Source organism: Drosophila virilis, chromosome 4 (genome assembly GCF_030788295.1).
Source record: "Drosophila virilis strain 15010-1051.87 chromosome 4, Dvir_AGI_RSII-ME, whole genome shotgun sequence".
Classification (NCBI taxonomy): Eukaryota; Metazoa; Arthropoda; class Insecta; order Diptera; family Drosophilidae; genus Drosophila; species Drosophila virilis.
In genome coordinates this window covers 826,948-854,327 of record NC_091546.1, presented here as the reverse complement: position 1 = coordinate 854,327, position 27,380 = coordinate 826,948, and the positions used below count along the sequence as shown (strand labels likewise).

General features: G+C 40.4%; 3 protein-coding genes across 9 annotated transcripts in view; 1 reads left to right on the top strand and 2 right to left on the bottom strand.

Annotated features, from left to right (window-relative positions):
* Positions 1-27,380, bottom strand: part of LOC26530582 (uncharacterized) — a 142,565-nt gene that overhangs the window by 86,784 nt on the left and 28,401 nt on the right. The window lies entirely within an intron of this gene.
* Positions 4,436-7,368, bottom strand: LOC6635720 (cilia- and flagella-associated protein 184). Its single transcript, XM_002059121.4, has 3 exons — positions 5,240-7,368; positions 5,075-5,171; positions 4,436-5,023 (listed from the first exon to the last, which is right to left on the bottom strand). Exons 1-3 carry the CDS (start codon positions 7,253-7,255, stop codon positions 4,554-4,556), a joined length of 2,583 nt encoding a protein of 860 aa, XP_002059157.3. The 5' UTR covers positions 7,256-7,368; the 3' UTR covers positions 4,436-4,553.
* beat-IIIa (beaten path IIIa) overlaps positions 12,235-27,380 on the top strand; it is a 35,597-nt gene continuing 20,451 nt past the window's right edge. The window contains exons 1-2 of one of the 4 annotated variants that reach the window (XM_015168940.3): positions 12,235-12,463; positions 14,794-15,225. In XM_015168940.3, coding sequence (XP_015024426.1) covers positions 14,958-15,225 — 268 coding nt within the window. In that variant the 5' untranslated portion in view covers positions 12,235-12,463; positions 14,794-14,957. Of the gene's footprint in view, positions 12,578-14,706; positions 15,226-27,380 lie in introns of all 4 variants that reach the window. The other 3 variants (XM_032438794.2, XM_002059120.4, XM_070208891.1) reach the window with 3 other exon arrangements.

Below are 27,380 nucleotides of genomic sequence, written 5' to 3'. Positions count from 1 at the left end.
AATAAAATAAATACAATAAGAAGAAAAAAAAAACACAGAAACGGGCGCAAATAATAAAGCAGCTTTACCTTAAATGATTCAATTTGCCACACCCCCAACACACACACACACACACACACTTGGCCAAAACCCCAATTGAATTAGCGATAATTGAATTTTGCGCTGTCGCAAACGATAAACATCAGCAGCAACTCGGCCAAAAAACTCAGTAGCCAACTCAAAATAATTCAATAAAGCACAATAAATTAAATATGTTTAATATGTAAAAGAAATAAATAAGAAAAGCACAACTTGTGGCAGAATTTTCACGTGTTACATGACAAATGAAAAATTCAACAATTGTGTTCAAAATTATAAACACATTTTTTGGAAGTTTCAATGTGCGAGTCCTGCCAGATAATTAATTTAATCAAAAGTATATTCTTATCTCATTATTTTAAGAAGCATTTATCATGATAGAAATTTGTGACCAATAATTGATCCATTTTCTTCAACTTAAAGAAATGAATATTACTTTAAGAATTAATTTCGAATTGGAACCTTTTTTAAATATATATTTTGAAGGCTTCATGAGGACATCCCGCCTGAAAATTCATTAAATCAAAGGCGATTTCACAAATTTCTCATTCACAAGCTATGAGTCTTATTGTTTAAAGAAACATTTATGATGTAAAAAAAATGTAAGCAAATAGTTGATCAAAATTTTGTAAATTAAAGAACTGCACTTTTTTGATCAGACTCTTGATTGAACATTTTTTTGGTTTGAATCTTAAAAAACATTATTTATATCAACACATTTTAATAAATTGTTGAATATAATTTGGTATTTCAAAGAATTGTATATATTGTAGGAAAGAAAGTCTTCATACAATGTTGTTGCCTAAGAGCATGTCAAGCTATATATATCCATATTTTTTAAATATTTGACTGGCAGACTTCAGCTTAAGGCAAACAACAATCAAATGGCAAAGGAAGAAGAGCTTTTGTATACATCCAGGCACTAACTAACTGACTGTCTGACTCTCTGACGTTCTGACTGTCCGATTGTCTGACTGTCGGACTGTGTGTCTATTTTGCATTTTTATAGGGCACTGTTGCAATCGAGTCTGAGAGGTATTTAATTGAACAAGTGAGCACTTTATTAAAATGTCACTCAACGTGTTTAGTTGGGCGTGCGAAGAAGGGCAGGGTTATGCTGGCGACGTGGCCTGTGCAAATTTCATTATTGTTGTGTCAGGCATTTGACAGCCGGTTTCACCTACATTTAACGGTAACTGAGCTGCAGTTCAGCTCACCTATGCATATTTAATAATATTTTTGGTGCAGCCGAGCAAAATTTGCAACTAATCCGCAGGCAGACGGCAGCCGGCCGGCAAAAACAACCCAATAAAACAGCAGCAAAAATAGTTAGCTAGAAACTAGAGAGAGAGAGAGAGAGAGACGAGGAGAGTGAGAGAAAGAGAACTCGTATATCATTTGGGGTCCCGGACAACAATGGGTTCGGATTCGGCTTGGCTAACAAGAAACACAACAGCCAAACACACTGGCAAAAAAAGTTTGAAATGAAAAAGCAGTCAGCATATGAAATGAGTTTATTACTCAAAATGTTCCAACACACACATGGACACAAACACGCACACAACTAGGAAACTGCGACTCGCTTTAAGTGGCATGCAGCGAGGGTACAGGGAACGGATGACGTCCTAGCTGGTTGCCTCGTGGGTTGTCGGTTGAATAGAGTATGATATGGTATGATATGGTGAGGTTGGGCTGGGTTGGTAGCCAGGTTGGTTTTAAGATTGGTTGACTAGTTGGTTGCGCCGCCTGCTGCGTGCCTCTTGACGGCATGCGTCCAAATAGTTCCATTTGTTAATAAAATATTTAAAATGAAGCAAATTGTGCGCTGCTTAATCAAAGCGCATGTAAGCCTTTGTGTGCGTGTGTGTGCGTGTGTTATAATAATTCGCAAAATGGCGGAAACATTTATGCAACGTCACCGTCAAACTGGCATGAAAAGGAAATGCGCCAAAATAGGACAGTGTTAATTGAGCGCGGCGAGACAACAGCAACAACAGCAACAACAACAACAACAACAAGGACAACAAGGATGACAAGGATAACGAGCACAACAGCCAGGACGAATCGGATGTGTTTTTGCTCGGGCTGCGGAAATTGGTTTATAGATCTATCGCCTAGATACGTATTTAGCCGCATCCAAATTGTAAATTGAAGATGCGCACGTGCATCGCATATGCAAATTGTTTGTCGTCCTTTCCTGAGTACCTGAAATTGCTTTTACTTTGCCGCCCCTCAAACCCAAAACGAAGACCCACCCAACAGCTGGACGAGGGTTCACTTTCAAGTTGAACAAGTGTCGACAGATATTTAAAATATTTCACAAAACAATCGACGCTTTACTCTTGGTGAACAGTGGCATTAAATATGGCATTATTAACTAAAGCTGACTGATAAATTAATTGGAATTGAATGTACACCTTTTACACGGCAGATTTGTTTCAGAAAAGCTCATGTAAAAAAGACCATGATCGCATGCAAAAATAGGTGTTAGGTTCCCTATCTCTAAAACCTATTAAAATTAGTGAAAACCAGATTGTTTAAGAACATCTTAATTAAATTAAATCACGTATATAGCGTGTTTCATACTTGTTAAAGAAAAAAGGATATGCTTAAAAGTAATGAAAAGTAAATGTCAGACTAGTTTAGGAACAAAAAAATTATGCCAAATAATCTGCAGAAGAAACTGAACTGCCCTCGCTGGCGGCATATTTAAAATATTTAGCAGAAAATGATGCAACCATACCCCAATAAAAAAATATAAATATCTTTATAAATATACACCTATTATTTTTCAGAAGCAACTGAAGTGCCCTCGCTGCCATCAAGCACATTAGCTTTAGCCTTTAGCCTTTAGTTTTAGTTTCAGCATTTTTTCGCAGCAATTTCTTCCAGTTGGTCGGCCGGCACATAAAAACGTTTGGGGCCTGTATTAAGAGAGAGAAAGAGAGTTGGGCGTGGCCATTTGGCTGATGTGGCAGGTCGTTGGCTCCATTAGCTGCAAGCTCCAAGCTCCAAGCTGCGAGCTGCAAGCGGCTCAAGTGCAAAATCGAATTTACTCGTTGCCAACGGCATTTCGTCTTAGCAGCCAAGTGAAGTAAGTACCTCAGCCATCTCGACCATCGACTGTCGACCGCCTGTCAGTGGCACTTTCTTTCCACCCCCCCCTCCTCCCTCTCTCCCTCTACCTTTTATCCTTAAACGCAGCGACGATGCCGATAAGCGCTTGCAACATGCGTGCCAAACACACGTGAGCTCCCAAATGTTGGCAAACAAAGAAAAAAGAAGGTGTCCCAAAATAAAAAAACCAGACAAGAATAGAACGGGCAAGGGTTGGGGGATATGTGTGTGCGAGGGCTGGAGGGAAGAGCAGGTGTCTAAGGGGCAGCATCAGCAGCAGCACCTTTGCCTTTAACTCGGCTGTGGCTCCGCCTGTGGCTGTGGCTGTGGCTCCAGCTCCAGTTTCTCTGCTATTAGTTTTCGCCACATCTTGTTCCGCTTCCCATTCCCGTTCCCATTCCCAGCTGTTGTTGCTTTTGCTGTTGGTTTTGTTGTTTAAGTGCAACATGAATTGTGAATACCAAGGAGCCGTCCACATCCCGAACTTTCCCTGCTTGCTGCTCATCTGCATGCAGCTGCCACCAAGAAGGCCTGCTTCTACTCTCTCCCTTCCTCCCTCTCTGTTTCTCCTTCTGTTGTTTTTGTAGCTGTCGTTAGTGCTGGCCACAGAACTAATACACTGACAATGTTCTTCCACCTGTGTAGGCAGGTGTGTTCCAGTGTGTGCCCTGGCATGTGTGTGTGCGTTTTAGTTGACTATGTATCCAAATGTTTGTTAGTCTTGTTTGGCCCGTACTAAGATATATGGCAGCTGCCAAAAGATGCAAAACATGACTTTTCTATATGCCAGAAGGCAGCACCATGTCCCGCTGTGCGCTTGCCTGGCTGGAAGCCACATACCTAAAAATATATGCATCTACAGAGAGAAGAGAGGGAGAGAGAGAGTGAGAGAGAAAGAGAGAGAGAGAGAGAGAGAGACAGGAACAGGAAGTCTGTTCGCAATGGCTATGACAGCTTATGCTATCGTTATTATGTATTTAGCAGAATGGCACTTATTATGATATTGAACAGGCGCCATGCCAGGAAATTGCAATTCTCCATAAAAATCAACAGCAATCCATTGTGGAAGAGAATGAAAGGAAACATTTGTTGAACATCAGAGAAGAAACGAGTTGGGAGGATCTACATAGGAGATTGTCTTTTAATAAAAGAAAAGTCGCCATGCCAGGAAATTGCGGTTCTCCAAAAACTATAAGGAAACATTTGCTGCACAGCAGGGAAGAAATGGGAAGGGGGGAACTAAGATTGGATAGTGTCTTTTAATAAAGGAAGGGCTACACGGAAAAATCTTCCTGTCTGAGGAAAAGTGAACGACATAATAAGTAAGGCTCATTTGAACGAGCGCTAACAGAATGTCTCTAAGAAGCTGTTGGGGAAACATTGAATCCAGTTATGACAATTAAAGGTTCTCCGAGTAGGTTCGTTGCGCCCGACAATCGAATAGTACTTCTTTGCTTTGACAATTTGGTTTCTCTCGTACTGATGCGTTGGGTCAAGCGTCTGTGCTCACAGCGAAGTTTCTCAACTGCGGCCCGCTTCAGTTGCAAGAACTCCACAGTCTTGTCGTAGTCGTCCAATAGGCTGGGATAGTGCATCAGAGAGCCAGAGGTACGGATTTTGTGCAGCTCCCTGAGAAATCGGTTGTGCTTCAGCTTACTCTGGTAGATGAGTTCGCGATAGTGGCGCCTCGATCGCTTGCATTCCTCCAGCTTCTGCTTCATTTCCAGGTAAACTTTACGGTACATGTGCTCCTTGCACTTGACATGCGCTAGCGCATGCACATCAAAATTGATTTTCCCAAGCAGCCGATTTAGCTCAGCATCGCGTTCTGCAGGTCATTTTTTGTAGGGGCTAAATTGGGAAAAGCTTTCAGACATACCTGCGATTTTGGTGCCCAGCACAAGGACATCGGACTGCTTGGAGAGATACTCTTGCATCTTGAGTCCATCGCCCAGATCCTCCAAGACCTCGGATTTCTATCGATGAGTACACGTTAATGAGAGCTGAACTCTGCCCCTCTTACCGGCTACAAGAACAATCCTACCAGCTGCATTTCGGCAAGGCGATGCTGGTTGTAAAGCAGCTCCAGTCGCAGCTCGGATAACTCATCCCGGAAGCTGCTCATGTTACTTAGGATTTCGTTAACGACGCCTGCCAAATGATTAGATCTGTCGTTGAGGAGAGTCGTTCGCACAAATTGTTCAAAATCCTGGACCTTTCGATCGCTGTAAATACGCGCGCTCTCAAGTTCCTCTGTCAACTTGATCGACTGCATTTGGGCCAGATCAAATGTTTGATTATGAACCTCGAGCAGTCGGTCAAGCTCGACAAGTGAGCTCTTTAGGCGCTGGTAATTGAGGGCATCGAATGTCTTGGGTATTTTCAAAAATACGAATTGTTTCTTGCGCGCAAAATGATCGGTGACCCGCTGCTCCATCGTGGTCTTGAACAATTGCTCTTCGCTAAATTGTTTCATCAACGGGATGAGCTCTCTGATCAGCTTATCCTTATCAAGCACGCGCCGCAGATGCACATCTTCCTGATCGGAGTAGGCTACAACTCGTTGTATTATCTCATCCAGGAAATATTCGCATGCCTCCAAGGCTGCCCGTCGCTGATTTTCAAGATTTTCATTATAGAAATCGACCATATTTATATGACTATTGCGAATGATAATTGAATTAAGGGTTCTAGCGACATCCACCTCTTCATCTATTGCACGCACTTTATTCGCACTGACAGGAAACCTATCAACGCTGTCACTTAAACTATCAAGATTCAGGAGCGAGTGGCTGTCGAAGGAAACGAACTCGGAGCTGGATTCCTCGTCGACTTTTTCTACAGCAGATGCTGTTTCTTGGTGTTTGAGGCTAGGCTCAGGGCTTTTCAAGGAGGAACTTTCACTACCGCCATCCCAAGTGGGGGGCACAAAATGTCCGTCATAGTCGGACCGTTTATGCCCGAATAACGAGCAATAACTTCCCTCTGATAGGTGTTCAATATCTGGAATTTCATTCAGCAGTGCAAGCATGCTATTCCGCTTGTGGATCATATCCACTTCATCCTGCGTATCTCGACTAACTGACAAATTGAGCGTGCCCGACAGCTCTGACAATGAACCCTCATCCGAATGAAGTATATTTTCAGTTGGTTTCTTTTTCAATTTGCCTAACGATTTCTTCGATTCTGATCTCCTCGATTCTGGTCTCTTTTTGGCCTTCCTCAGCGAACTCCGAATTAGATTTGGGTTCGAATCCTTGGAAGTTACAGGTTTTGAGTCCCGCATTATTGAACGGGCTCGCGGCGTACGTGGGCCCAGGCTGCCCCTGGAGGATCGGCGACTCGTAGACCGAGCCGATTGAGAACTGGGGACTGATAAAATGCTCACATCACTAATATTTCCACTTTTCAACAACGTGGGAATAGGCGAATTAGCCTGGGAAGTCCTGTGTGTGACGACCTTAGAGCCTTTTACTTTTTTCTTTTCCTTTGACTTGATGGAGGCACCACTCTGTTTACTGGTATTCGAACCTGTACCGATGACATTCAATTTAAATTGACGGGTAGACTTAATAGAGCCCGACTGAACGTTTGAGTTGAGAGATGCATCTGTGGACCTGGCGGGCCTATCCTTCTTCTTTCTCTCCGTCTTCAAGGCAGCCTTGGTGTTAACTGGCTCTTGGCCGTCTAAAGCTGTTTCCTGGTGTTCCTCGGTATTTGTTAGGCTCGCGTTTGTACTCAAAGAGTCTGATCTATAAGCATCAGCTAGATTGTCCAAGTTGTCCAAGTGATCCAGGTGATCCAAATGATCTTTATCTCGCAAAGCTTCATCTTGAATCGAAGACTGCTCGGCCAGATCCAACATTGGATCCCGCAAGGGTTCGCCAACATATTGAATCAAAGGTTCCTCTGCTTGATCATTTAATTTCTCGATTGGCTCATCTAAAGCTTCCTCCACTGGCTCATCATTCTGAATAATCTCTTTTAGCTCCAAAGGTTCCTCCACTGTGGGCACAATATCTTCCGTGCTGTCCTCAGCTGCATCCATTTCGCCACTCATGCTTCAGTCTGTTTGAAAGTCTTCAATATTTGCAGCAACAAAAAAAAAAGCGAACAAAAAACTTAACAAAAAATAAACTTCTCAGCAGGCAACAAAAATATGTTTTGTGGAATATTCAAAGAATTAAAACTGAACTTTAAATGTTTCGCACAAAAGTATCTAGGTTTTCGGTTTTTAGGCTTTTTATTTGAAGATCAGCTCTTTGAGTACCATGCAAGCATGTCAGATTATCGAAATGCCGTCAACAAGAAGTTTTCACTTTGGCCCAAGCGGAGCCCGAAACGAAACCAGTCAACCCACTAACAACTTTTTGTGGTACTACACACACAATTACCGCAACGAAAACGAGACCCAGCCCCAGCCCAAATAATGTCCAAGGGCCACAAGGAGACACCTTCCCTCTAACTTGACTTGGCTGTACCTGGCTGGGGCCACCCAACCCGTCGCTCCCAGCACGTTTTTGGCTGGCCTGTTGTTGGTTAATATCATCACTCATGTATGCCGCATACTAAAGAGAATTTATCATGTCTGCTGCGGCAGCTGTAAAAAAAAAGCGAATAGGACCGAAGGCAGCAGCAGCTCTCGAACGGTCTTCGCTCAAGTGTTTCGCCAGCCCAGCTACTATACAGATAAATCTATCCATATATATATACAGATATATTTATATACAGGTGTATTTATATGTGTAGTAGCTGTGTGTGTCTGTGTGCCTGTGGCTTTGGCTCTGGAGTTTCAGCTCACCTGCTGCTGCTGCATGCTCGCAAATTCGTTTACGTTCACGTTGCCCCCATCTGCTAAGTAGATTTCGGGCTACCTGCATCAGCTCGTTACAGCTGCAGCGCCGAGGGAATATACCTCTCTCTTTCTTTTCCTATTTTTTTTTCTGCATGCATATATATATTTTTTTGTCGTTCTGCTTTTGGCTGGTGAGCGGATTTTGGCAAATTGCCTAAAACTTTCTTTATATTTGATGTAATGAATTCCTGACGTGCTGTCGTCGAGAAATGTTTTCACTAATGCAGAGTGTGCAGCCCCCCTTTTACAACTCCACCTCCCTTACCCGCCATGCCAAATGTATCTATAGATACAACACCTGCATTGCCAGCGACAAAGAACGACTGCAACGCAAAGCAACAGCCACACATTGCGTATGCGTAATGTGTAACAGATATGCCCCGCTCACTCTTTCTGCTCGCTAGCCACACGATTGTGTGTGTGTGTGTGTGTGCGACTGTGTGTGAGTGCGTGTGTGAGTTCCGTTTCCGCAATTAAAATGTTGATTACATGAAGTACGACTACCGCTTGTTTGTTTGCCGCTGCTGCTGTGGGCGCTACAAAGGAAAACGGAAATTATGTGTATGCGGGCGCTAGCTGAGCTTAGTCAAGCTGCGGCACCAAGACCAAAACCAACATTCTGAACACTCTGAACAATGGTAACAACAACAACTGGTGCATAAATTTTAACCATTCGCGCTCGTCTGATAAGATATGCCAGCTCCGCTTTTGTGTCGTCAGAGCCCCAAAACGCGCACTGGGCTGCAATTAGGCGACCAAATGCGACAAAGCGATAAACATATTGCCAAGAAAACACTCTCGCTAAATTAAACAAAAACAGCAGCTTAACAAAAATGTTGGGATAGTAAATCATTCCAAAATCAAACAATATTTGACCGAAAAAACCGTCAAATAAGTTTGACATCGTGACCAATCCGACAACATTTCTTCCGATAGTTCATTTTTTTAATGCCAATCGATATAATTCCGTAGCAATTTAAAAAATTATTAAAATATCGAACATTATTCGCCCGAGATATTCCATAAAAATCGTCAAGATGATTGACATTATTGGAGAATTGATTTAATTGATAGCAGGGAGCCGTACGTATTTTCAAGGGTATAACATTTCAGAAACAAACGATATTTACCGGAGATTTTAAGTACGATACCAAAGAGTTGTATCATTCCATAATCGGACTGAGGTAATCATCAAACAAGTGTGACATTATGCCAATCCATTTTTAATAACAATTCTTAAAATCAATTTTACCTCAAATGTATCAACATAAAATGATGTAGAATTTTTATGGGTACATAAGTATTCATGTTTTTTTAAGAAATACTTAAAATAAATTTACCTCAAAATGTATCGAAATAAATTGATGTAGCATTTGTTTGCGTAATTAAATATGCATATAGTCATAAGCAAATGAGGTCCTCTCGAGGTACTATTATTAAAAAACAAACAACAATCGTTTGAAGCAACTTTCAGTAGCTTTCGCAGACTATTTACAAGACCAAAAGCTGGCAAGGCCAAAGGTCAAGGGCGGCGCAACAGTCTCCAGCATAAAGCCGCGCGGGCTGCGTCTGTTGTTAGACAAATCGCGTTGCACGGTAATTAAATCAATCATACGCCGCGTATTGGCAGCAGCAGCAATTGCCGTGGCAAGCAATCCGAAGAAGCTGAAGAAGCCGCGAAAAGTGGCAACAACAAGTTGGCTAAGACCACGCCGACGCAGACACCTGCAAAAACTCACGCGTCGGCGCTTAGCATAAATGAATATTTATAATTCTGTGTCTTGCCATTGCCCCAGTCCCTGGCACATGCCACGGCGTCGACAGAGCCGCAAAGTGCTTTTAAGAGTGCGCAAATATTTTTTTATGAATATTTATTTGCGTTTGAAATCGAAGTTATGCATTTGCTGTTGCCGCCGCTGCCTCTTCAACTGGGCCCCACCCACTTTGTTGTTGCCGAGCTCGTCAAAGTTTTGCCCTTTGCGAGCTGCGCGAAAGGTGCGTAAGACAATTTAATTTATTTGACGCATTAAAGCAAAAATATTAACGCTATAAATCAATAAAAATCATGCCGCGAAAAGTCCGAGAAGTTTCTTTTCTTTGCGAAATATTTTATTTTTATTTAAGTATGCTTTTGAGCATCCCAGCAACAGCTTCTATTAATTTATGTGCCATTTGGAGAGCCTTGCCCCAATCCCGGACCCATTCACAACTGCCCTTTGTACGGGCCGCGAAGCATTTTTATGACAGCTGCAAAGTTATGACTGTCAAAGTTGCTTTATGTTATGGGTCTTATGGGTATTGCACCTAATATACGTATACCTGATGCTAAATTCACGATTCAGCATGACAACTGTATGCCCCGATCTACTGCTGGCTAGGCATAATATTAAAGAGGAAAGCGTAAGAAATCGGAGCTACTTGCAATTCGAATACCTTTCCTTATACCCTGAACCCATTCAAATGGGCAAAAAAGGGTGTAATGTACTTGTGCAAGTGTATGTGACAGGCAGAAGGAATCATCATTGACCCCATAAAGTATATATATTCTTGAGTTATAGTCAGAATAATATAGAATAATATACTTAGAATAATATATATATATCAAGCAATCTTTCATTTTATAGCTAACGCCTTCTCCAGGGTATTCCCTATTCGGCAGTTTCGGACTAGAATTTCTTGCTTACAATAATTTAATAAATATTTCAAATTTACTTATTCGTGACATTTGATAACACTGTCTTATTATTTCCAGTTCAAACCAGCCTCTGTACACTCCCCCCTTAAGCTCTTTGCCTTGCAAATAGTCACTTATTGGCCAAGTATGCAAAGGACCTGCACTTGAAGAGTCCCACAGTAAAAATGAAGTTAAATGCCATTGACCCAAAGATGTTGTTGCTGCTGCAGCCAGGATGTTTTGGTATCCCTAGCAGCCATGGTCAGGACTTTCTTGTTCCCCCATTTTCCTGCCAAATTTACATATGTATGACTAAAGAACTCTGTGTGAATGTCCTTTGACTCCCGGCAGCACCTTTGTGAGAGCTTCAAGGGCTGCAGCTGCATGCTTAAATTTGCAATAATAAGCTCCACAAGTTCATTTGAAGCAGAGTTTTACAAAATTAATGCGCAGCACAGCACATTAAACTATCTTTTTTGTACAAAAAATTGGATAAAATTAAATTATTACTGCAGAAATTACAAGCAAATTTAATTATTGCATTCGCCTTATGTATGTTATTTCGTTTCCGCAGTTTACAATGCCAGCTTTGCTCTATTCGGTTCCCGAGCCTATTTGTGTGCATCCAATAGATAAAGTCATATATCATGCATTATATATACTTATATTTAAAGCCCACAACGAATGCGGGTACGCATGGTTATTGTTGCTGCGACAGTTGGCTTTTCGGTTTGTTGGTTCATTAAATATAGTGATAATTTTTCATATTTATTTACATGTGGTTTTTCCACTGACAGAAAGAATTTACATATCATTTCATTAAATTTGCCATTGTTTTATTCTTTGCATTTCACGCATTTAATAGCTATTAATTGTGCGATTCGTAGAGAAAAACAGAAAGTGTGAGTCACATATTTAGGAGCGTCTCACATAGAAATTCTAACTTTCACCCGCTGGCAGCTGCTCAACGGTGCGTATGATTGATGTGACGCCCACAACAATTGCCAGTTACTTCCCGGGGGAAGGAACCGTCAGAAGAATGTTAAGGACTATTTGCTAAACATATTTAAAATTAAATACAGATAACTGTGCCAAAGAAATAATATAATTCTATGAATCAGCGGCATACTTCCGATTCTTAAAATCTTAAACTATATTCTTGCATATAAAGTTAATATAAATTATAATTGCATTCCATAAGAAACCATGAACTTTAAAAACAAATTTCAATTGCAATTGCGCCAAAGAAAAACCCCTTATTTTAACAGCAGCTGCAAAAAGCTTTCTGTTAACCAATGAGCGGAACGCTGTGGCAATGAAACAACTGCATTTGTGAGCGAGAGAGCCCTCTCTTGAGTGGAGCACCCACGCTCTCTGTGGCTGAGTCTTTAAAGCGCGCTCACGCATGCGCATTGGGGGTTGTCGCAGGCGTAGTTCAGACGTTGGCCACTGGATGGCGCGCCAGAAGCTTGAACAAGAAGTTGAAATTTTTTTTAGTTATGATTTGCACTTCAGACCGAACGCACGTCGTTTTGATCGCGCGCGCCTCTGGCTCTCAAACTGAACCAGAACCAAAGACCGAAACCGAAACCGAAACCGAAACCAAAAACCCAACGACTGACAAGTCACACGCGCACACACACACATACACAACCACACACACACTCATACACCCATGCACACGCACACATGCATTTGGATGGACAAGTGTCGTGTGCGGGCACTAAAAGTTATTTCGTGTTAGTTTTGCTTGTTCCATAAAAATAAAAAATTACAGAAAAAAATTGAAGCATTAAATAAAATAAAAGAAAACAGAATACAAAGTGCAAGTTTTTAGTGTGCTTGAATAAATTGTAAAACACAAATTTAAAATATATAAAAAAAAAAACGAATATAAATAGCTGCAATTTGCGTGCAGCATTTGTTGGTGTTGTTGTTGTTGTTGCTGTTGGTGTTGCTTAGTTAGGAACTTGGGAACTGCTGCGGTTGCGGTTAATTAAAATTGAAAAAAAAACTGATATTGTGAACAGCCAAAACAATTAAACGAATTATTTCTTTGTTCTATATATTTTAGTTTGTTGTTCATTAAAATTACAATAGAGTCAAATATTGTAATTTTAATTATTTACATGCTTAGCCCGCACAGTTTTTCCGCCACTCGCCAATTTAACTTAATTATGTTAACCGTTGGTTCCCGCAGATTCCCGCCTATTCCTAGGCATGGTTTGAGTCTTGGCTGCCGCAGTCGCTGCCTCTGCTCTGCCGCTGCTTCGTCTCTGTCGCGCGCATAAACATGCCGCTGCATATTTTTAGGCGCGCGCTGGAAACAATGACGCCGCGTTTTTTATAATAACGGTACTTGTCTGCCGCCTGGCTTTGTTGATGTTGTTGTTGTTATTATTATTTGTTATTGTTGTCGCTGCCGCTTTATTATCTCTGCTCGACTTGTCGCTTCGCCATTTTTGTTGCCGTCGCTGTCGCTGCTTTCGGTCATTGTTGTGCAAACAACAAACTGACAACGACAACAACAACAACAAGAACAACAACAACAACAATAACATTTTCAACATTGTTTTCGAGTGTGTGCAAAAAGTGTGTATAAAATTTGTCAAGATTTATTTTTATATGTGTTGATGTCATTAAACACTCGCATTGGCTTTTGTTTATATTTGTTTGTTTTTAACGATCGAAAAAATAAATATGCCAGCCTGATTGAACATCTAAACAGGACTTCTATTGTTATAACAAACATGTTATATTTATATATATTTTTTGTGTAACTTGAATATTATGTTTTTTTTTTTTTTTTGTTGGGAGCATAAAATAAAATTTATTTAATATAAAATATAAAAGAAGAAATATGTTTTTGTACTCAAGACACAATAGTTTGTAAAAGCTATATAGATAGTTGCAATTGTTGATATATGAGATTGAGAAGAAATAACTTTCGATACATAGATATATGCATAGTGAAAATAGAATATATAAAAGAATAGTCTTAGTTACTTCCATTTCGTAATCTTATAACATTTTTAATTAAAGCTATGTAGAAAGATATGTGAGTAGAAAATTATAATAATGATAATAATAATAAATAAGACTATTCTTCTATTCTTTCTAATTTTTCTCTTCTTATTATTATTAAAAGCTTATTTGTTGGCTTATTTAAAATTTAATAAGCTTTACCCAATGCAATCTAAATTTTTTATTATGTTGGATGAACCCACCTTCCCACATGCCCCACTGAACTTTCTCCTATGTCCCCCACCAGCTCTAGTAAATTCCCATTCTTTGACTATCTGATTCGACTTTTTGCTCTAATCAGTCTTTAAATTATTTATTATGTTTTTATAAGTTTACATATATTTTTGTCAAACAATTATTGTAAATAGTTTTAAATTAAAGACATTAAAGTGGCGTGCAAGCGTACCAAAAGTTAAAAATAAATAACAATAATGTTTAAGTAGGCTGCGTTGACTATTTATAGAGGACGGAGGAGGAGGGGCAGACATTTGCCGCTAATCAAGTTTGATGGCCATTCGAGCAACTGCATCGTGGCCCATGTGGGTCAGCGGAGCGTGTGGCATTATTATTATAGCGAAAGGGGCATTGACTGCGACAACGACGACAACTTGGCCCAAAACAAGCACTCTCAATTGGCTTGTTGTAAGCGTTGCCTGTTGGCCGTAAATCAAATGCTGGGCACAACAATCGAGGGGGGTTACTTTGAATTTATGTTGCATGCGCCTCAATAGTCTCCAGCTCTCCGACTCCGGCTCCGGCTCCGGGCCCGCTGCCTGTGCCCCGACTGCCGTAATTAATCTTTGGCCAAAATGCTACAAAATTTATGTCTTTAACTTGGCGCGTTTTGTGTCTGCATTTTGGGCGCCCGCTTAATAGTTTCGCTCGTTTGCCCCTTTTCTTTTCTTTACGGTTTTTTGTTTTTCGCGCGCCCGATTAAAAGTGATTAATTGCCCGGCAGTAAAAACAAGAAGAGCAAGAACAACAACAATAACAACCGACGCAACTTAATGTCTAAATTAAATAAGTGAATTCTCGCAACACACAGAAATTAATAAACACATCGCCGTGTTTGTGTGCGTGGGCGAGCCTTGCTGCCCCTTGACGCATAAATAAACACACACCCAACTACAAATACAAATACATCGAGGCGAATTGGCCCAAGGGAACAGAGAACAGACTCCCGCAAGTGAAAGTGTTTTAACGGCCAGAATGTGTTCGCTGGAGCCCTACACCCACAGTCACAGTCAGAGTCACAGGCTGAGTCACAGGCACAATCACGGACACAGACCGCACCACCGACAACAACACCAGCAACAGGAGCAGCAGAAGCAACTGGAGCAACAGGATCACAGCCACCGGCAGCAGCATCAGGCAGGCCAAGATGTTGGCCTGGCCAAAAGGACAACAACTGCGGCAGCAAGAACAACAAGGCATCTGCAGCTTTGGCATATTCTACATGTGATATTAGTGCTAATCGGTAAGTGCGTCTTCTATTTTTAATTTTATTATTTCAAACGGCTTGCAATTAATTCTGCACCAACCCAAACAGACCGCAGCCCAAAATTGCGTTTAAATGTTGGCAAAAGTTGGCAAATAGTTGCGCAAATTGAGATTAAAATGTTTGCTCATTTATGTAAAGTGGGTGTGTGCATGTGTGTGTATGTACATTTGTGTCTGTGTTTGTTTAGGGTATTGCACAAATGCATGCTAAGCCTGATATGGATTGCTATCAATCCATATCGCAAGCATCAAGTCAATCACTATGAACATAGCTCAGTTAAGGTTATTCGGATAAGCAAATTGTGGAGTCGAGATTTCAAATAATCAAACCAAATCACATTTTGGCAAGAGCTCTAGTTGTGTGCAAAGGTTTCAGTCATTGATGCACGTGAAATGAAAGCGAAGGCTTGAAACTATGGCTTATGTATGAATATTGTCTTAGCCTTAAGAGCTAAGAGCTTCATTTTATGTTTACTTATTTATACTATAAATATAAAAAATAATTCCATGACTTTAACTAGTTGAGAATCATAAGAAAAGCTGGCTAGAGCTTAGCTAGAATTGTTCACAATATAGGTAAAAGTTAGATTTTCTATTTTTCAATACTATAAAGGCATTTCTTTGATTTATTAACATCGGAAAGCTATTTTGTGTTTCAGAAGTTTCTAATAGCTGCATTATAAGTTGAATAAAAAAAAAATTCAACAAAATGCAGTTTATTCAATTGTATATTACGTTTCTTAATAGGAAATTCGAAAGCAAGTCAAAAAGAGGATTATCAAGAAAATAATTTTCATTTAAATAAATGGAAAATGCAACCGTGATTATTAATAATGATTGTAATAGCATTTATGCAGAGCTTATGCAAACCCAAGAAGCAACGTTAGAAATAAATGTACTTAAGATAAAAATTACAAATGAAAAGGCAAAACACCTACAACAAATAAATGCACATAATGAAGCTCTAAAATACTTCAAAGTACTCGGCATAATTAAGAGCTTCCTTTTTGGGGAAATGCTTTGAAATGTTAATCCTTATTCAGGCATTCAGACGAGTTCTTAGCGGAAGCCCTGAAATGATACAAAGCCTCAATTAAAATTAAAATTTCGGCCAGAAAAATGTTGATATGTTGGGAAACTGACAGAGCAGAAATTGACAAGGACGTGCTCTAGCCTAACCGCCTGCCGCGTTCTACAGAAAACGAAAAATCATCTTTAAAAGGCAATAAAAAACAATCAACAAATTGAAAGCAAAGTTCAAAATAATCGAACAGCGGCAACTGGTACTTAAGTAATTTTCTGGCTAAGGAAAAGCAAACAACAAAACAAATTACGATACGCACGCTGCATAGAAATTAATAAATTGCCTGAAGATGGACGATTCTCCAACTCAACTTGTTTCGTGGTGGAGAGCTGAAGAGTGTGAGGGGGAGGAGGGTGAACAGAGCATTCTGTGAGCTTAACTTTGTTGCTGTTATTCTGTCACTGGCAAAGCGCAAAAAAGTTAAGTTGACATTTCCGCACACAGACACACAGCGAGAGGAAATACAAGTCACGATGTTTGCTGGCGAGGTGTGCGGGGAGCTGTTGAGTACAGGGCGAAGGGGAAAGCATTAAAGCCATTGAAGAGCGTTCGCTTTCATTATTTTTAAATCATATCACAAGGCAGAGACACAGAGAGAGAGAGAGAGGGGAGGTAGACAGAACGGAAACGGATATGAAACCAAGTGATGTTTGTCAGGCAGCACCAATGTGTGTGTGTGTGTGTGTGTGTGGGTGCTTTGTGTGTGTGTGGGCTTAATTCAACGTCTCATTTGCATACATTAAAATGTCACATTTTACATGCCGTTTGTGCGTCGCTCGCCCTAAGCCAAAACGGTTGCCCGTCAGTTAACGTTAAGGAGCCTCCGCCTGTTACACATAAACTACATTAGCAATTGCCAGTCACAGCCGGGCCCCCATCCCAGCCCGGCCAGAAGCCAGGAGCCAGGCGCCCAGGCGGCCCACCCACCGAAGCAGTCAGGCAGGCAGTCAGCCTCGGCGGCGTTGTGGCCATGTAAAAATGGCTTAACGCGAAAATCTTTCAACTAAACATTAATCCTAATGGTTTTCAATTTTTTCCATTCTTCTTATTTGTTGCGGCTGCTGCTGTGGCAAGTCAACTTGGCAAAAAACCCCGCACCACAAGCCGTGCTACAATTCCTGTTTTGCATGTAAATACGCTCTTTGATATTGCGACGCTTTTCGCCCGCAGCCTGATTGCCTCCGACACAGCGGCCCCTCCCTCCCAGTCCAATCCCCTGCAAATTGACTCAAATATGAATTTTAGCGAAATGCGCAAAGCCCAACACATATAACTGCGGCCCACTCTTCCATTAGGCAGCCTCATTAATCAGAGCAGCAGGAGAAAAAAATCACCTGCTGCCCTTGACTTAGTTAGTTAGCCAGCTGCTCATCTATGCGCCCCGGTGGGCTAATTTCAACTGACATGCCAGCCAGTTCGGCTTTTTTCAATATTATAAACCCAAGCGCATGCTCAAAAAATAAAAACATTTACAGGGAAACCTGTTTTAAGCTAATTCATGGATTATTTTTAAATATTTATCAATTTTTCAATTAAAATTACGTGATAAAATTTATTATTACGTATATATTCTGTTCGGTCTAATCATAGTTTATTCATGCATTTTTTAATAAATATTAGCTCAAAGGTTTGGTAAATACGTCAAGCTTATTCGAATATTTAGCTAAGCAACTATATTTTTATCCTCACCCTGGCATAACAGCATGTATCTTTTATTTATTTTAATTTGTTGCAAGCACAATCGGACTCTCCATAATGTATGTATTTAAAGTTTAAATATTTACATTAACGCATTTTAAATTAACAGAAGTGCTAGTCAAAATATATACACTGCAAAAAAGGCTTTCAATCAGCTTTATTTATAAACATTTTTTATTTACACCTATCGAATAAATAGTCAGGCATGGAATATTTATAAGTAATATACATCTACGCATAAGCCGTATGCACGAACAAGTACGCAAACTCTTTTTTTATTTACCAGAAACACACCTATGTCGGCCTTTTGGGGCCCTTTAGGGTATATAGAGAGACGCTGTAAAGTATGCTACAGTTCGCACACTATCGCATTAAATTGTTGTGCGAGCTGAGCAAAGCTCAAGTGGGCTTTTGTTTTGTTTAAATAAAACTGTGTCGCCACAATGGCAAAGCAAGTGTTTTTGTTTTGATTATCCACGCCCAGAGCACACACACGCACACACTTGTACAGAGCCACAATAGATGATGATAGCTGTCTGATTGCGAGATATGAGCACACACACACACAAATATATATTTATATGCTTCCTGGTATCTGTGTGACACACATAAAAAAACATTCTGAGCCACTAAGCTATTGTTGAAGTTTATCTTTGCATTGCCAAATGATGGCAGCTCGGGCTTTTGTTATTTATTTTACGACTCGCTGTTGTTGCTTCTGTTTCCGCTTTGCAATTGACATTGACGTTAGCAGCAGGTAGCTTAAAATCAAATAAATTTTCACAATCGCAATGCAATCATATTAAATGATGCTTTTAGTTACAATTTTCTAGCTGATCTGGAATCAGCTGAATAAATCAAATTGTTTTGTAGTTTAACTTTGGGCAATTATAGGTTCAGATTTAATTGAACATATTTATTGAAAATAAAAGCATACAAAGATTTGCTGAATGCTCCTAAAAGACTTTGTATAATTAACGGTATGAACCTTTAGATAAATATTTAAAAGAAATATCAATATATATATATATATCCTACCCTCGCAGAATTATATCATATTTTTGGTAAATTGATATGCGCCCTGCTATAAATTGTAACATTTCAATTAAAAATGAACGTTATAGCTAAAAGCTACAATACACAAAAAAAAATATATAAAAAATAAGGAATCCAACCTGAAACGCAATGCGCCAAGACAAAAAGTTGGTAGGCAGATCGGGGTCCGGCGGCCGGACAACGCCCAAAAGCATGCTAAGCAAATTGAAACAAAATGAAACAGCTTTGTGTGCGTGGGTGTACGGGGGTGTGCGTGTGCTGACTTTTTTCGATTTGTATTGAAATCATTAGAGCGCAGCCAAACAAAAAAAAATATATATAAATAAGGAAAGAAGAGAAAGTTGGAGACGAAGTCGAATAATTTGGCTAACAAAAAGGGGCCAGCTGGCTAGAGGGTTTGGGGGCCTGAATGTCTGACGAGCAAACAAACGAGCGACTGACGCCTATTAATCATGCAGACTTTACGTACCATTAAGCACGAATATTTCAACAGGCCGAAAGGCGTTTCGACTTTCTGGTATATCATTGCGGCATGATATGAGAGTTCCCACGGCCCGAACCAGCCCCTCTGACATGAGGAACCCAAACGAACCTGTGGTCAGTAATGAGTTGGGCGACTAGAGTCTACCCTGTACTGGCTCCCCTTGCCTGGCGGCTGTAGAAAGGTTCAAAGTGTAAGCAATAGCAGCCAAGAAGAAGAGCAAAAAGAGCAGCACCCAAAAAACTGAGCCCGAGCTCAAAAACCCAGCGAACACAAACAAAGTAACTGGCCGCATTTTTGACCATTTGGCAGCCTAATGGCAAAAATATTGTATTACAACAATTTGTGCAGCTAACCCGAACTCACTTCCCAAAAAAAAAAAAAAAAAAAAAAAAAACAGAAGAAATAGGGGAAAGAGAAAAAATGAAAAAATTCAAACTCAAACATATATATATAAAATGGCAAAAGGGAACAAGCCAAGGGTCGCTAACGATATGGTAAATTTATCAAAAATACAAGGCCCACAACAACATGACACCAGGCAACAGTCAACAGTCAACAGTCAGAAGTCAGTTAAGAGGCAGGCATAAAATAATCAGCACTCGGCACCAGAAATGGTCCAGAAAAGGCAAATGTTAAGGCTAAAAGGCTTTTCAGGTCAGGCGAGATGACCCTTTGGGCCGGGCTGCAAATTGATTTGATTCCCGGCTTAAAATGGCCAGCGCCAAATGAAGCTGAAATTTGCGCTTGTTCAAAGCGAACGCTTAAATTATTTAAATATTTTCCCAAGCAATTGCCCTATTTGACATAATCAACGAACAAATTCAAGGGTGGCGCGGGACCCCCGCGCGGGTGGTGACGTTGGCCAAGTCAACGCTTAGTCTAAGCCATGTAAGCAGCTCGCAAAAGCGGAAAAGACAATTCAATCGATTTGCTAAAGTGTGCGTTTGCATGAAAGTGTGTGTGTGTGTGTGTGCTTAATGCGCTTTGCACAAAAACGCAAGCACACCAACAGACTCACACACACAGAGAGATATTGTGCACATGTGCCATGTGTAAGTGTGCTGGCAGTGGGAGAGGGGACAACTGCTTGAAATATTTTCACTTTTGTCATTTCCTCCAACACATTCCTGGAATTCAAACAAAGAGCGACAAATGCTCGAAAAATATGTTAACACACAAGTTAAAGAAAATGTAGCATACTTTCGGGCACCACCAGCTGAGTAGTTCGAGATGGCAGCGTGATAAAAACTATGCAGCACAACATAGAAATCTAAAAATCTCTGTGAATCTAGAAATTCATTTCGCTTACAAAAATTGCTGCAAAGAGTGCAAGGACTCGAAAGAATTGATAGCTAGTAAAGCGAGCAAAATTGGGAGAGGTTATTTGGAATAAAAACAATCAAATACTACTTATATATTTATACAGAAGGGATGCCCCAGAGCCTCCCGACAGCCTCCGTGACGAAGAAGCGTTATGCAAAAGCTGCTTTTCACACTGTTGGCCACAATAAGGCATGAGAACCCCGCCAGGCTTGGCCAAACATCACCTGAGATATCTTTGATGCATTAAAAATGTTTGTAATTTTCGAAACCATATATATATATATAAACTATTTCTTCTCAATATATTAAATTGGTTGCTAAAATCATAATTATAAATTATATATTATATTATCTGCGGAGGAGAAGTGAATCTTCCAATAAAAGAGTTTCAGTATTATGAAATGATGAATATATGAGAGGCCTCTCAGGCCGAAATATCGCTTTCATATCTTATTACTCTTAGCTATTATTATTTAAAGAGCAAGGACTCTTCGCTGAGATAAAATAGATGTTATCTAAATATGTGATTTCTTTTATATATTTTATCGCACTTGAAGTCCTGTCACGTGCCCATCGCTGGGCGCTAATGGCGAAAGGGGAAGCTGGCAGTGAAATGCCGCGCCCAACACTTTCGTCCTCGACTCGACGCACTCGAGCGCGACTGGGAAGCGCCTGGCAAATGGCATCTCTATGTTAGTTTTAGGTGCTTGCAGTGAATTTGGCAATAGACGAGCGCAAATAGAGCAGAAAAATTGCGCCTCCGGCTAAGTACTAAGAGCTCAGTGAAAGTTGTAAAGAGAAAGTTTTGTGCAGCAAGCGGACCCCTGGACCCTGGCCATTGGCTGCCGTCGAGTAATTTATTTGGTAAGTGGTAATCAATGGGCGGCTGTCCGTTGCCGGCGTTGATGGTGATATACGAGTCCGAGCGGATGGGTTAAGCCAACTCTGCCGGGCAAGCTTATCGCGGCCGGCCGCCTCTCCAATGGCAGAGCCGGGCTCTTAAAGCTGTAAAGTAGCCAGAGCGGCAGTTTTATGGCCATCAGTTGAAAGGTCACGGCAGATGGGAAGATTTGTGCCCAGGATTTATGACAACATGCCGAGCATTAGCATGCCAAACATGCTGTTAACATCTACATTTGCATATGACTTACACTCACACTCACTCACACACACACGCACTCAGCACTCATTTGAGTGCTCGCATCATATGTGCGACAACCGAAAGTATCCATAACAATAAAGCAGCATTAGCAGCTGGCCAACAACAAATTTTTAGCTAAATTATGGCCATCATTTTAAATGTTATTTTTCCCATTTTCATTTTGTATATATTTTTTTTTTTTTGGTTTTCTGTACGGAGAAAAAGCAAAGCTCAGCATTAAAATTGTGGTGCAAATTATGCAAAAAGCGAAAAATTCAAAAGTTATTATAACAAAATAACGAGCTGTTGTGCAGGCAACTTATATGCAGACTTCTGCATACCCTTACTCAAAGTTAAAGGGAGAGGCTCAATATAAATGCTGTTTTGCATTAATGGAACAACTCTTCCGATCTAATTTGGAAAGAGCCCTAATTCGTTTGGCTAGACGGAGGAGATTGACGGATGAGGTCTCATCCAATCGATCTCTCAGATTGGTTTATAAGCCCACCCTATCTTAATACATTTTTATGTTAGTCAATAAATTTCAGGCGAGATTCTTTCTTTCAATAAGTTTTAGAAGGTTTTATGCGTTGCAAGATAAAAAAGAGATAAATGGGTGATACGATAAATATTTTAAGAGGAAATATTTTCTGTAGTTTCTATAATAATAGTTAAATTAAAAACAAAGCAAGCAAAATGTAACAGAATATCTGCCTTTTATTTTTTGTCCTCTTTGTCCTCTTATGCTTAAATGGGTCAACTCCATATAAATATTCGTGAATTAATGTTTGTTGTGTTTCGCCTGCTTCTGTGTTCAGCGTAACCCAAACAATTTCTAGGGTACCCTTTATATAACTATTTTCGAATTAATCGAATTTTGCCTGCTGCTCAGTTCGGTATGACCCAACCAATTTGCAGGGTATTCTTTATGTTTTTGCCAAATGCGCAGCACTTGTGTGCAGTTGGTGCTACCGCAGAGCTGCCAATGGCCCCAATGAGCACATGCCAACAACTGCACATGAATTTACTCACTGTGTGGATGCATGCATGTGTGTGTGTCTGGGTGTGGGTGCATGCATATGTGTGTGTGTGTGTTTGTCTTGGGCACTCTGCAGCTGCTTTCATTATGCCAGTCGACAATTTCAGGCCACACATTTGGACTTCTGTGCATTTGTCGCGAGTTTTGTGCGTGTGTGTGTGAGTGTATGATTTTTGGGATTTTGCTTTTTTTTTGGTGCGCAACCCCCGCCCCCTCTGACCCCATGGAGTTGGCCGCTTTGTGCATATCATGAAATTTTAATTGAAATTTTTGCATTTTATTATGCATATTTGCCAGAAAGAGATGGCAAATGATGCGCAGACAAACTTTACAGCTGTCAATAACTTTGACAGCCAACCCACCCACCCCGGCCCCACCCTGACACCGCCCCCTCCAACACCACGCCCACAAGCAGGGCCTGCGGTGGGCAATGCAGCACTCATACGCCTCGTTGGCTCAATGTCAAAGAGAGAGTGAGCGCAGTGACAACTACTTTTCGGCTTTGGGACGCTGTTAACCAACCATTTGGCCTCGTTCCGAGCGAGATTCGGCATTCAGATATTCAGTTATTCACTCGCTGCCCGGCAACATATTCGAATTTTTTATAGGTTTTGCGGCTGCGTCTGCCATTTCACAGCTGCAAGTATAATCATTTTTTATGCTATGGATTAATGCGGCTTGGGCTTGGGCTGAATTATTCCAATTGACGCAAAAATAATATTTGCATGACATTTTTAATGCAATTTTAATATGCGCGCGCAGCTTAATTAAATATTTAATATTCCATTCGATTGCAAATGCAACTCACTGCGGACTCCGACTACGACTCCGCCTGCAAGTCGAATTGACTTTTATTCTGCGTTAAGTCAATTATCAATAATATTTGAGCGCATCAGTTAATAAGTTCAATTATTTGCATCAATTGCAAGTTGCCTTTGACAGGTGCAAAAGTCGAAACAAGAAATCAGTATAATAATATTCAAAAATATTTAATTTAAATTAATTATATTTACACATAATAAATAGATTTAATGGAATTTTGATGCAACTTAATAAAAGCCCAAAGCCAAATAGAATGCATTAGACGTATAAAATCTCAAATATCCACAGCTGTGTAAATATTGGTCTCAAGATTATGTTGTGAAGAATATTTAAATGATTATTAGACAATTTAAGCCAGACTTAACATTAATACAAATATGCTGAGCACAGTGCAGAGCCGGCAACAAATTTTAATAGCCTTGCAAAAGCTCTCAATGGAGAGGACTTACATATTTTGTGAGCCTTTGCCCAACTTGGATGGGTCAATGTCAATGTTTAGTTAGCACTAGAATTTAAGTAGAGTATCAAAGACAAGCGCGTGCAAATCGTGTGCTGTTAAGTGGCATGGGGTCTTAAATTTCACTTAAGCCTTTAAGTAAATTATTGCTAATGGCTTGCAAACAGCCGCAAGGATATCGCAGACGGCAGATCTTTAACTGGTGGATAGCTCTGACAGAATGGTGCCAAGATGTGGCACTTCAGTAAAGTAATCACAACATTTGATTGATTGAAATCAATTTCCCGTCAAAGCCATGTCTGTGTATATAAATATTTACATGCATGTGTGTGCATGTGTGTCTATTTGTCTATGCATATTTACTTAAACTTCATTTCTTTCTGGGATATGTGCGCGTGTGAGTGTACTTAGATTGCGCCGATAAACGACGATACGCTTGAAATCAAGTGAAGCAATGGCCCTGGCTCCGGCTCCGGCTCCGGCTCACTGGGCTGCCATAGATGCCAGGCGCAGACATGCGACAAGGACATGCCGGAAAGCAGGCAGACGGGGAGAGAGCGTGGCATAAAGGACAAGGACTTCCGCGCCTTGCTCGCCCCCCTGCTTTATTCCGCGAAATTAATTTCAAACGAGTGACTGATGACGATTATAGAGAATCCTATGAATATACCTTAAATAATAAATGAAATGCATTTGCCTGGAAAACATGGAAAACATGCGTGGCCAAATCGAAGCTCTAAACTCTTGTTGTCTCTAGCTTTAAAGCAGGCCCAATGCCAATTCAGGTTACGCAAATCGCATTGCGCTCACAGACAGGCAAAAAGAAAACAGAACAGAACACAAAATACGTGGCCGGGATTTTTATAACCAAATCAGGACAAGGCTTCGGCTCCAACCTCTTGTTCCAACTGGCTGTTGGCCCCGTTTGTTTTCTTTTGGCAAACTCCAGATGCTTTCTTGGCATTGCTTTTTATTGTTTTTTATGATCATTTATATTCATCAATTTTGTATTGATTTGGTGCCGGCTACGACTTCGACTCCCCCTCGAAACAGCGAAAGGATGAAAATTTATATTTATATATATATATGTATATTTATATATATTTAGCATGGCAAAAGCCAATGAATTCGGATGTCTTGACTTTGGCAGTGCCTTTTTACCAGCTTCTTAAGAATTTATGAGCTATAAAACCAGCTGCCGAACTTGGCCAAGACCAAAAACACAACAACAACAGAAAAGTGCCCCATTTTTTGATTACTTTCGTTATTGTTTTTATGCGTTCTCGCATATTTGTTGATTTTATGTTGCTTTATATTTTAATTATGCGCCAAATGGATGATAAACCAAAATTAATACTTATTGCAAAGTTCAAAGATACATTCAAAGAAATCTCTCACATATTGTTCAGTTGGCAATTAGAAAAAAAGTATTCATATATTTAATTCTTTAAAATTAATTGCATATCGATAACAGAACAATCAAGGAACAGTCAAGGCTGGAAATAAGATATTTGAGCGAAATTGAGAAATAGAATCTGAAAGGGCAACGATTTGAGAATTTGTGATAATTTAGGAAAATAATGGAATAGCCTTGAAAATTATTCAAGGGTAGCAATTTAATATCAAAATTTAATAGACCTTTAGGTTTGTGACATATTATTCAATCCCAAATAATTCCTAACTTATTTTTGGCTCTCACTGTCATTCATGAGCTAAGCAAAGATTAAGCAATGTTCACATATATAAATAATAAATATATATATTCATTTAATTATATGTATAAAAATAAGAGATTTGGCATTCATTTATTAAGACATTAGTAAAGTCATCTGTCAATTGCATTAGCATTAGCTGCTAATGCAATTGCAACTGCAACTGCAACTGGCACCTGATTTGCCGCAGCTTGGGCAACTTTGTCTTGGCTTCTGCTGGCTGTTGTCCTTGTTGTCAACGCCTTCGGTTGGGCTTCTATGATAAATTGATTGATATTTGAATTTAATGATAAGCGTGCTGTTAGCAGTCGACCACTGTGTTCAGTTGCCAATTGAATTTGCTATGGTTTCGGCGCTTCCTTTCATTTTTCAACTTCAGCGCCAGCAGACGGCGTTATGGCTTCGTCCTTGGTACTTGCTCGTTGGTCCTTGCTCTGGGTCCACTCTGCCCCAGTCGCGTCTTGTGTCTTGCGAAATATGCAAATTTTTTTACACTTGATGCTTGATATAAGCAAAACTTTTTCACTGATAATGACATTTTTATAGTGCGTTGACGAGCTTGCCAGCCATTAAGGCCACAACTTGGGGCATGAGTTATTATGCTTCACTTGCCAGCAGCTCGCCCGCCAGCTCGGGTCCAGCTGCCACTCGCCCCGACCACTCTACCGCCCCGCCCACTTGCAGCTCCTGATCGAAACTGTCGCCGGTGTAGAACTAACATCAATTTGTGGCATTGCCAATCGATTTATATGCCAATTTGCATAATCATTAAGTTCACACACACACACACACACAGACACACAATTTACTTTTACATACACATTTATTTTGCATATATTTTGTACCACATAAACACACCTACACACAGACGCAGGTCCAGACATATTGGCAATACGTTTTGCTCGAGCAAAAGGTTCGTATAAAATTTGCTTGAATTTTTATATGAAATTGATTTTTGCCAGGCATTTGGGGCCCGCCCACTTCCGCCTCCCTCCTTGGCCTGCTGTGTATTTACCTTTTGATGCGCAGGAAACGACTTCAACTTCAACTCTTGCCACATGCGAAAGCGACAGTCTTGGGACTTGGACTGATTTTCAGGTCCATCTTCATCGTGTTCTTGTCTTTCGTTCACTTGGCCCGTCTGCCGTCGGTCCGTCTGTCTGTTTCGGTGTCTGTTAAATTTTCATAAATTTCAAATTGCTCAACTTATGAAAGTTACATAAATTGTTTAAACTTCGGATGGCCGGGCTGCCAATCTTCATTCATTTTGGCCTCATTAAAGCACCCCCAGGTCAGACTCGGCCCACTGAATTATT

Coding starts and splice junctions, on each gene's coding strand:
- LOC6635720 (XM_002059121.4), bottom strand. CDS start 7,255: ATGAGTGGCGAAATGGATGCAGCTGAGGACAGCACGGAAGATATTGTG. Junction 5,172..5,239: donor GCCTTGCCGAAATGCAGCTG/GTAGGATTGTTC, acceptor ACTCATCGATAG/AAATCCGAGGTCTTGGAGGA. Junction 5,024..5,074: donor GCTGGGCACCAAAATCGCAG/GTATGTCTGAAA, acceptor AATGACCTGCAG/AACGCGATGCTGAGCTAAAT.